At 36.0% G+C, this 11,001-nt stretch overlaps 2 protein-coding genes across 8 annotated transcripts; both read right to left on the reverse strand.

Annotated features, from left to right (window-relative positions):
- Window positions 1-2,631: 2,631 nt before the first annotated feature.
- LOC140809077 (UDP-rhamnose/UDP-galactose transporter 6-like) lies at window positions 2,632-6,653 on the reverse strand. 2 transcript variants are annotated; one of them, XM_073166558.1, is made up of 6 exons: window positions 6,494-6,653; window positions 5,646-5,879; window positions 4,196-4,380; window positions 3,869-4,069; window positions 3,426-3,587; window positions 2,632-3,199 (listed from the first exon to the last, which is right to left on the reverse strand). In XM_073166558.1, exons 2-6 carry the CDS (start codon window positions 5,773-5,775, stop codon window positions 2,870-2,872), a joined length of 1,008 nt encoding a protein of 335 aa, XP_073022659.1. In that variant the 5' UTR covers window positions 5,776-5,879; window positions 6,494-6,653; the 3' UTR covers window positions 2,632-2,869. The 2 variants fall into 2 exon arrangements, with proteins under 2 accessions (XP_073022659.1, XP_073022658.1); XM_073166557.1 differs by having other exon boundaries at window positions 5,646-5,890.
- A 996-nt stretch (window positions 6,654-7,649) lies between these two features.
- LOC140809076 (probable serine/threonine-protein kinase PBL21) lies at window positions 7,650-10,880 on the reverse strand. Of its 6 annotated transcripts, none has more exons than XR_012113078.1 (6): window positions 9,931-10,574; window positions 9,367-9,554; window positions 9,027-9,216; window positions 8,452-8,843; window positions 8,010-8,335; window positions 7,650-7,900 (listed from the first exon to the last, which is right to left on the reverse strand). XR_012113078.1 is itself a non-coding variant. In XM_073166553.1 (6 exons), exons 2-6 carry the CDS (start codon window positions 10,016-10,018, stop codon window positions 8,078-8,080), a joined length of 1,116 nt encoding a protein of 371 aa, XP_073022654.1. In that variant the 5' UTR covers window positions 10,019-10,086; window positions 10,581-10,874; the 3' UTR covers window positions 7,650-8,077. The 6 variants fall into 6 exon arrangements, 5 of the variants coding, with proteins under 5 accessions (XP_073022654.1, XP_073022653.1, XP_073022657.1 ...); XM_073166553.1 differs by adding an exon at window positions 10,581-10,874 and having other exon boundaries at window positions 7,650-8,335; window positions 9,931-10,086; XM_073166552.1 differs by having other exon boundaries at window positions 7,650-8,335; window positions 9,931-10,086; window positions 10,380-10,574.
- Between the last annotated feature and the right edge of the window lie 121 nt (window positions 10,881-11,001).

Genomic DNA, 11,001 nt, shown 5'->3' on the forward strand with positions numbered 1-11,001 from the left:
ATAATAAAAATTATCATATTGATAAATATTTTAACCATACAAATACACAATGCGAGCAAATAGAAGTTAGCTTCAATTAATTATGTATTGTATCCTCCAATCAACTACATTTGTTTACTCAATTAGTTTACGTTAATAAATGTGAAATTAGGTCAAACCGAACCGATTTAATCGAATTATTCGTAATCGATACCAAAAACCGAATTAAAATCGGATATTTTGGTCCGTTACCGAATTAACCGAGTTTTCGGAGAAAAAAAAACTAAAAAACCGAACCGACCTAATCGAATTATTCGTAATTGATTGAATTATTTTGGCAGCGAAACAAAAGATATACGTACTTTTTTCAAGCGAGATTATAAATTAGGTGCTTGTGAGAACTTTGTTTTCGCCAATACTCAATACCCATCAAACGATTCATTCTGTATGGGAAAAATGGTGCTTAGCCTGGGAAATTAATGTTTCTTGGAATCTACACACGTCTATTAATGTCACTAGCTAGACACTGATACTGACTCGAATAGCTTGTGTTTGAGGTTGAAAAAGACTTGATTCAAGATTTATTTGGTTACTTAACATGATGTAATTTCCATCAAGCTGGTCCATGATATATCTGTCGATTTACTGGAGTCGACTGCTGGCATGCAGATGAAAATGATGTCCTCGAGGAATCGAGTATTGTAATGTTTCAAGAAACAACTTATTTGGGCCAATTCCCTCAGATATATCGCAGAAGTTGAAGTATGTTACATATCTTGATCTATCATTCAATCAGTTTCTGGTACAGTCCCACCGGAGATTGCAAGATGCCAGTATCTCAATGTTCTAAAGCTAAACAGCAATCAGCTCTGGGGTCCGATTCCAGGCCAGATTAGCCTGATACGTCGTGTTTCGGTATTTGATGTCTCTCACAATGGACTGACAGGGCCAATTCCAAATTTCTCGAATACTGATTTTTGGGCTGATTCTTTTTATGACAATCCAGGACTTTGTGGGAATCCATTGAGTCCGTGTAAGGGTAGAGTTATGATGATCCATTTGTCGAGGTATTCTTTAAAGGTTTCGGGATTGGTTGGACAATTTCTCACACTTTGGTTACAGCATTTTGTTCATTCTTTGGCATTCCTAAGATGCCTAAGGTGATCAGCATTTGCGGAAGGAACAAGGGAACAAAGAAGGACGCTGTTGGGGGATCTAAAGCAATAGAACCGAACATGGTAAGTAAACGCGTAAAGGTACTAGTATTTTGCGATCGGTTCTATATTTCATGTCGTGTAATTTTGACCTTGCCTAATGTTTTCCTTTTACTGAGCAGATATTAAAGCTAGAGAAGTACGTTACAAGAATTAGCTTTCAAGAACTGGCCAACTTAACTTCAAACTTTTACGATGAAAGTGTTGTCGGTTTTGGCAAGAAAGGAATAATGTACAGAGCAATTACTCCAAATGGCTGTTCCCTTGCCATCGAAAAGTTTTATGCTTCAAGAAAGACAATAAATTTGTCTCCGATGTATTGTCTCTTGGCACACAACTGCATCCCAAGGATCATTGATTGGCCATTGAGAATGAGGATTTTGCTCGGTGTAGCTAATGGCCTAACTTTACTTCATCATAGTAGTCGAGTTAGAATCCTCCATTGCAACATAAACTCGCATTGAATCTTGCTAGACCATAACTTTGAGCCTAGGATTTCCAATTTCTGGGAAGCAAAGTTCATGAACCAAGCAGTTGTTGGTTCAAGCAGCAGTTTGATATCGAGTTTCGGGTCCTTGTTACTGCTCAACTGTTATAATGCGAAGGATGTGTATTGCTTTGGACTTCTAGTACTAGAGCTCATGACGGGAAGGAGTGGCACAATGCAGATTTGGACGAGAAAGAGCTTCCTAATGGTTTGCTCGGGCAAGGATTTGATGAAATGATTTTGCAATTTTATGAAGTGGCAAAAGATTGCGTGAACCCAGAAGCAGAGCAAAGGCCAACAATGCTGGAGGTGTACAAAAGGCTGGAAGAAATCAATTTGGGACTTGAAAATGCATGAAACGGTTAACCGGAAGTTTGTGGGTGCAGGTTCAGTAGTTTTAAGTGGAGTTTTAAATCTGTCTTTCCTAGATCATGTAATATTCCTAGATCATATTTTGATTTTGCTTGGTTAAACTAATTTTGGCATTCTACTTCTCCATATCACGTATGATGAGAATCTTCAAAGACATCATCGGTGACTATGATAATCAAAATTGTTTCCAAGTCTATGAATAAGTACCTTGAATGAGAAATTAATTTATAATATTTTGAGACTGATATCTTACTATGCATGTGATGTGTTGTATTTTATTGGCATCGGTGTTTCACCATTGGATCTGGCACAGAGGAAGCAATCTGGGGATAGAAGTATAATCGAGTCCAGTTTGATTAGTAGAATAAATAGAAAAATGTATTAATCCTCAGTTCCTGGAGGGAATATAAGTATCGAACTCCACAGCTAGGTTGACAACTGCAAACTCGATTCAAATTCATTAGAATTCCGTCCGGTTAAGTAACAGTACAATTGGCCAATTGGGTATCCATACTCAAATGTCTAGAGTTTCAGAACTGATTGTGCATCAACACTATTATTCATTAATATTCAACTGCATATAAAACAAGATTGTAATAGAAAAATATATTAAAGATACATAATCCCATACATAATCAAAGAATTTTCACTATAAATTACTATCAAGGAGCTAATGCAAAACAGTGATCAAATCCTTTCCGAGCACCGATACGATGCTCTGTTAACATATAATCTCATTTCTGAAATCGAAAAGAATCGAAGATGTACCAACTATCTATGTCCTTTGTGTGTGAAGCATCAACTGCAGAAGAAATGCTTATACCTTGTCATCTTGTTCAGACGACTCTGATAGACCTCCCTGTTTTTGCTGACTGCTTCTTGAAATTGAAAGGCTGCGTCGTTCTTTACCCCCAGGTTTAGATGAGGCATTGCCATACCAGATCATTCCAACAACCGCAATGATCATGCCAAAAACAACATGTAAATTAAGACCCTCTTTTCCAAAAAATAAGAATCCTAGGATCAAAACAAGGATGGTCTTCATATGGCCAAGGACTTGGAAGGAAACAGCTGTGAATCTGCCAATGCAGATGAATTGACTGAGATTTGTTCCAACCGCAATGGTACACGATGCAATTAGAAATGCCTGCATAATAAAGAACGAGGGGATCACAAGTTGCGTAGTTCCAGAACATTTGACAACTTTTAAGTGAAGCCAAGGACGACCTCTTTTAATGATATGTAAGAAAGTTCTACAGCACTGAGCAATTAGCACTAATGAAAATAAATTCTGTTGCTATAAAGCCAAAACTTCACCACACGATAAAATATAAAGGAAAAAAGTTAATGAGAATAACTTCTGGAGAACTTACCGAAGACGGTAAAGTAAAGTTGAAGGCATCAATTCTTTTGTTTGTCAACCAATAATCCAAAAAGGGGCCGAACAGCAGTAGAGTCGCAGCCTGCACTGGAGCTGTGTGCCCCAGCAGATTGAAAGAACTGAGGGAATACTTCCTTTGAAGGAAGTGAACATACTGAAAAAATTTATCAATAATCATGTTGTTGCCATGAAAAACATCAGATGAAAGTACACATGCCACTAAAATAAGAAAAGATACCATCAGAAACAAATGCTTTGGTATAAAACTTAAACTAGAGGGTCATAAATAAGTTTTAGCACCCAGAAATTCTACACTGCCACGTGGTATTTGTCATCGATCACACATTTTTAGTTTTAACCAATTTCATGCCCATGTCGAGATGATCAACTAATCTCTTCTACAATTGAACGGAAATTTCACACTGGAGAACTTACGTATTGTTGCAGTGATGTACTCCAGACTGCAATAAATGCGGCAACAAACCCTTTGGTATTAACACTCACGTCTGTGACTGTGCAGACAGCAACACCAAGAAGAACAATCGTGATGCTAAGTTTTGTGTCTCTCGAATATCGTATCTTGTCGAATACAACTTCCAGTAAACACGAAACAGGGATCATACTCAGTTTTGCAATCTGGCATTGACACAAGATAAATTATTACCATTGGCATTACAAAGAAAAAAAGTGAAGACGTGGACAAAATTGTCTCCACTTTCTTTATTCTTTCATTTGAAAAAAGGAAAGTGCGTCTAAAATTACCTGGTAGAAACCCACAGAATTCCACATTAAACTAACATTCATCCCCACAATAGAGAAATTTGCAAACAGAACGAATTTCAGAAGCTCCGGATATGGTAGATGAGAAGCTTGGATGTAACCCAGCCATCTAAGAACCAACGTCATGAAAGTTGTTGTAGCAAAATGTAAGCCGGTTAAAGTTGTAGCTGCATTGATTGTATTAATCAAATGGTTAAACTCATATTACAAGAAATGTTCCAAAGTAAAACAATAGAAAATAAAAAACATTTAACATGACCTCTAATAGACTAGTAGTCTACCAAAGCATATAATAAATTAGTCATATATTCTTATTTCGAGCACAGATTTTTGACATAACAGACTAACAGAGTATAAGCTGTCTCTTATTTTATCAGGATCAAACTATTCTCACTTCAAATTTAGATTGTTAGCATCATTGTATGATTTCCTCGATCCTTCAGCAATTCTCTGGCACCAATAATCATAATCAATTGTTTATGATATTGATTATGTTTTTTATTTGCTCTTAATTTCTCTATAATTGTAATGACCCGAATCCTTGTTTTGAATGAAGTATTAATTAAGAGATAATTAATGAGTTGTTAATTAAGTTTTAAGAAATTGATAAATCGGGATCAAGTTGTTGGTATCCACCGAATTTAAAAAGGGATAAACCGATCTATTTCGGATTACATTATCTCGAGAAATCCAACTAGACAAATGAGATTCTGACACGTGGCAGAGAAGATTGGTTCGGATTATATGATATTGATTATGTTTTTTATTTGCTCTGAATTTCTCTGTAACCAATTTCAATCTAATCCTAGCACAATCGAGTAGCATTTTTAGCAAGCATTTCATCAAGCCAGCTGATCTTTCAAAGCAATGTGTGAGCATAATTCTAGCCGAAGATCAGTCTAAGTATGTGTCTCCATGAAACATTCAAACCAAGAAGTTGAACCTTCAGCTTAAATTGCTTTAAAATTCTCACCAAGAGATTAGTTCACAAAAGATGTCTTGACAAAATAAACATATCAAAAAATTCCTAGGAGGTTTTTTCCCAGGCTAGTAGTTCTACTATTTAGAGATCAGGTCATCATCATGGACCATAATTCCAACATTCAAGTTAGAAAATAATCTAAATTCCACGAAAATGGAAAATATAAGGGGAAACAATGGACACAATTCCATCCATCAAATCCGGGAACATTGCCACGAAAAAGAAATAATAAGTATCCAGTATACCATTTAACAATCCTTCTTGCTGGGTGAACACGGTAAAATTAAAATCTAATCTAAAAATCCCACTCAAATTAATAAAAAAGTTATCAAGGGATTTCAAACTATACCATGTAAAAGTGCAACTCTGGTCATATATAAATTAATCAGCTATCAAATTTATCATAAACAGCAAGTAGAGATTCTCTCTGAGTCAAACTAAGAAACTTACCAAAGCTGAAGCCATAAGTAGCCATTAACGCCTTGTTGACCATGATAATACCTACTGAAGTGACTACATTAAACATCCATGCAGCCACATCAACGGAAGCCTTCTTATCAGCTTTGCTTGCGGGTGCCATCTGATAAATTTCCCTTTCGTATATGCAATTATTAATATAAAATTACCCTGCCAGGGCCATAAAGCTACATATTACAATACATCTGCGTACAATTTAAGATTCTCCTACAAAATTCCTGCACAAAGAAACCATTAGAATCAACAAAAAGCCAGCTATTAGATTCTTCATCAACTTAATCTAAAAGAAAATATTCATAAGAAAAATCCCTCATGAATTAAAACTGTTTATGAGGAAATAGACATTGATAAAGAGTAAGGGAAAAGTAAACATCATTTGATAACAACCCAATCTTCGGTTATCAAACAAATCTATAGTTCTTTGTTTTAAAAGAAATCTAATTGGACCTAGTTTTCGACATCAATAAAACAGTAAGATTAACAACATAAATCACATCAATTAATTAACAAACCGACATAAGAAACACTGATTGATTCCATAATTAACCTAAAATTAAACGAGACAACTACATGAAGAAAATAACGAGATTCCAAACTCAGTTAAAATGCTGTCAAAATCCAATCTAAAATCCTCAAAACCCCACTCTAATCTTCCCCAGATCGCACTCAATTCAGCAAAAAATAATTAATTACTTGCCAAATTAGAGATCCAATCACGATTCAACCAAAAATCAGGTTCACACAATTTCGTTTTATATATATATAAAAAAAACCTCGTGAAGGTTAAATCTGAACGAATACCCCAAGAGAAGAAAGCGTACCGTTTATAAGCTTGGGAAAGAAAGCAACTTTTTGAATACTCACTGATATGCATACATTGTGTGAATGAAATTTGTATGTTGGCGTTTGATCTGATGTTGAACAGAATGATAATGGAATGAAAAGTCTTAGTTGGCAAAAAATAATATTTATCTTTTCTTTGGAATTGTAAAATAATAACATATTGATCTGCCATTAGGTTTAGTTCATTAATATGGGTGCCTTTTAAAAATATTTAAAAATCGTGTCACGAGTTAATTTTATTAGATGTATTTAACATCCGACTTATTTCACAAAAAGTATTATTTTTTGTCTTGCATATTGAGATCGAGTCGACTCGTCTCACATATGATACCATATCACAAGTTGTCTACTATTTTAAAAAATTTTTATAAAAAAAAAATTCATCCTTTATTTTTAAAAAATGTTTAAAAAAATAAAAATTTAGCTACTGCCTAAAATATAATATAAAATAAAAAAATAGAAAATCAAATTAAATGTGATATTTTTTAAAACAAATATCTTTTTTATATAATTTCGCCTTAAAGTGGATTCCCACTTCCGAGCTTCCTCCATTTATGAGAAATATATATTAAACGTTGTCGTTATTGCTGATTACACACGGAAATTTGGTGGATGGAAGCAATCTCACGTTCCATTTCCTGTTAAATATTATAATATGATTATACCAAGAATAAATTTATCCATTACAATTATTTTCATTAATTTTTACTCTAATAAATTAAGGAAAATTTATTTTTGTTTATATAAAAATATTATGTATCAAAATTTCCTCAACTATAACATGTTTTGATGTTTAAAAAGTATTGTAAAAATAATCTAATGTATCAATATGTGTCTAAAAATAACATTTTTCATTATTTTAATATTATCACGTAGATGTACCAATGTCAAATATATCCTACCGAAACATCTTTGCAAATCTCGATTTTTGTAATTCTCGGAATTGCTTGTTGACATGCGAACTGCGTGAAAGTAACATGAAAGTAAGATACTCTTCTGTTAATATTTCAAATTTATCCTAGACAATCCTTACCCGCCTTGGAAAAGGAAGAGATCTTCACAAGTCAACCTCCTAGTCATTTTTTTTCTGCCAAGGACCGTATGTCACAGATTTATGGGGGGCTTATTCTGACATACCACAAATACAAATACACATACAAAACCAAACAGCCCCAGTAACCAACAAATACAGCTCAAACAAATTCTTCTGCACCTAGAAGTAGAAGACAAATTTCCACCAAGAACATGAAAAAATTCAACAAAATCACAGGCTTATATATACTAGAAGCATTTGGGAAAAAAATTCTTGATAAAAAGGGAATCAAGAACTGAAGAAGAAGAAGAAGAAGAAAAGCAGCAACTCCGTAATATAACTCCCTCCATATCTGCATTTGTAAACAAGTTCAAATATGTAATCACTCACCAGATTCATACACAGAGCCTACACAACTCCTTTCAGCCTATACCCCGTCGTCAAGGAAGATGAAAGATTACCTCATGCTTCTCTATCTATGGAAGGGAGTGGTTGGTCCTGTTCTGAATGAGGATGCGGTATCGTGATTTTATCTTCTTGAATGGGGATTAACATCCAGATGAGTTGGGGATGATGATGTCCTATTGTGAAATCTTCCTGCGCGGGAAGCTAAGTACTCCAGTGCCATGACAATGTCGCTGATAAGGGGGCGGAAACTTGCTTGTTCCTGGAGACACATTGAAGTAATTGCAACAGCATGGTGCAGGCTCCGGACAGAGAATCGTCCTTCGAGTAGAGGGTCCACCATCTCGACAAACTTCCTCCTGTCCTTCAGATATTGTCGTGACTGTACAGATCATAGGAGTGAGTGGTAATATGTCTATAAGAGTTGAGATAGAATTATGCCAGAATAGGCAGAATTTTTGTGCCCGTTATATTATACACAGTAAAATGCAAACTCACCCACACAACCAGATTTTGCTCTCCTGGCTTCCTGCTGCAGTCAATAGCCTTGCGTCCAGTTATAAGCTCCAACAGAACAACACCAAAGCTGTAGATATCAGATTTTAGAGTCAATTTGCCACTCATTGCGTACTCGGGGGCACAATATCCATAGGTTCCCATTACTCGAGTTGAAACATGAGTGTTGTCACCAACAGGACCAAGTTTCGCAAGTCCAAAATCAGACAGTTTAACGTTAAAGTCATTGTCCAAAAGTATGTTCGAAGATTTAAGGTCACGGTAGATTACGGGTGGATTTGCTTTGCAATGAAGATATTCAAGGCCTCGAGCTGCACCAACAGCAATCCTCAAACGTTTGCTCCAACTCAGAGGCTCTTGGCCAGGCTCGAGATCTGATAACGAAATGGAAATATACATTACTAACATATCTATGGCCAAGCAAGACAGGACAGGAGGACAGCCCTGAGAAATAGTCTAAAGCCATGTTAATTAACTTCAACCGCACATTCATTGCCAAGAACCAGAACTTAAATGATTCTGGAGAAAATTTAAATGAAAAGTATATCATAGATTACCAAATAGATGGTTTTCCAGGCTACCCATTGGCATGTATTCATAAACCAGGAGCCTCTGATCGCCATCGGCACAATACCCAATCAAATTCACGAGGTTCGAATGGTGCAGCAAACTTAACATAAGAACCTCCACGATGAATTCTTGATTCCCTTGAAGGCCGTCGAGGTTAAGTTGCTTCACTGCAACAATCTGACCATAAATTCAAAGATAATGAGTACAGTTTGCAGTATAATTCAAGTGCCGCAAGGTAAAAGGCAAAATTCCTTCCAACAACTCCCGAGGATTGATTTATCATTATATGTCATACACATTCAGGATCAGAAGAAAACAAGAGCTTGCCGTGCTAGATTCTAGGCAGCCTTTATATACGCTTCCAAAACCACCTTCACCAATCAAGTTCGCTTCCCTGAAATTTTGAGTCGCCACCGCAAGTTCCTTAAACGCAAAGCTTCTCGCCACACTGCCTGGTGGCTCATTGCTCTCCTTGCCTTTAGGCGTAATCACAGAGTTTCCCTTCTTCCCTTTCTCTAATGAAGTCGAGAAAACCAAAAAACGAAAGAAGAAAGACACAAAGAAAATCATTATAAATGACAGCGTCACCAAAGGCGAATCAGATTTTTGTTCAAAGAGGCAGAGAAGGGGGTCTCGGGATTAATCCAATGAATTTGTGGGACTAAACTTTTGTATTTTCAAAAAATTACGCAACTGTATTTCTTTCCTATCAAGATGCCAAATTCAAAATTTAAATGCTGTAACTATCATACACATTTTCCTTTTCCTTCCCATTAACTGTTTTCCCAAGCATTCATTTAGAGACGAAACACTCATTGCATGAAAGCAATAGAAGCATTGAATATCAGGAAAAAAAAGAGTTTGGGAAAACAAATAAACAAAATTAATTACCAGAATCATCATTGGATCTTGGAGTCATATCTGCGTCATAATACCTCACATCCTTTGTTCGAAGGCTCATGCAAGAAAAGCAGCTCATCTCTTTCCCCACCAATCTCTCCTTCTCCTTGAAATTTCTCTCCCCTCGCCAAGTTTGAGTCTTTCAAACTAAATGAAGAATATAAAGTCAACAGATACAAGTTTCACCTCCATTATCCCAAATCAAACTCCACAGTCCATATTGATCGACCAAATCAACAAGCCATCATCGCAATGAAAAAATAAAGATAAAACAGGAAAACAAATATAAAATTTTATTCAGGAGAGAGAATCATTAAATGCTCCCCACCCCTTTCATACAATTCAAGAAACGCAAATCCAGATGAACGATTCCTATAACACAGATGACTCCCCTCAAATTTCAAACAAAATGACGGTTAAAATTCCAAAACAAAACCCACCTTGTACAAGAAAATGCTTCAAAAGATCGCAACTTTGAGGTAAAAATACTCCAAAATGCGACATGAACAAAATGTTACGGAAAACCCATGATTTTTCAGTTCATAGGTCTTCTACAAAAAAACGAAAACAAGACCTTTTTCCTATATTTAACACAGAATTCCATTACATCCACCCATCACACCCCCTCTTTTTGCGCTCACCTTAACGGTAATAATGCCTTCTTTTTTCTTTATTTTCTCCGAGTCAAGAAATGAGATACGGTCCTGAATGAACAGTCGGCAGGTCATACACATCAGCATCTGCAGGTGGGCTTTCTTACCATTTACCAAGCCTCCAGCGCGGCAGATGCCGTGTTATTCAGGCGACACTTGGATTCTACTGATTGGCTGACACTATTCCCAATCAAAACACAAGCAAAATATTTCGATTCCTTAGTGGAAAATTCAAAGTGATTGTTGCGGGTCGCTCTCACCCACAGCTAGCATCTAAACGCTTTGGTGAGGCCTGAGAATGGATTTTTCCTCAACGTTACTTAGATTTAAACTGTAATTATTAGCACCATTGATGTGACAATCTGTCAGGATTTAATGAAGATGATGCTCATTTACTATGCCAATAATT

This window comes from Primulina eburnea, chromosome 13 (assembly GCF_022965805.1).
Source record: "Primulina eburnea isolate SZY01 chromosome 13, ASM2296580v1, whole genome shotgun sequence".
Lineage (NCBI taxonomy): Eukaryota > Viridiplantae > Streptophyta > Magnoliopsida > Lamiales > Gesneriaceae > Primulina > Primulina eburnea.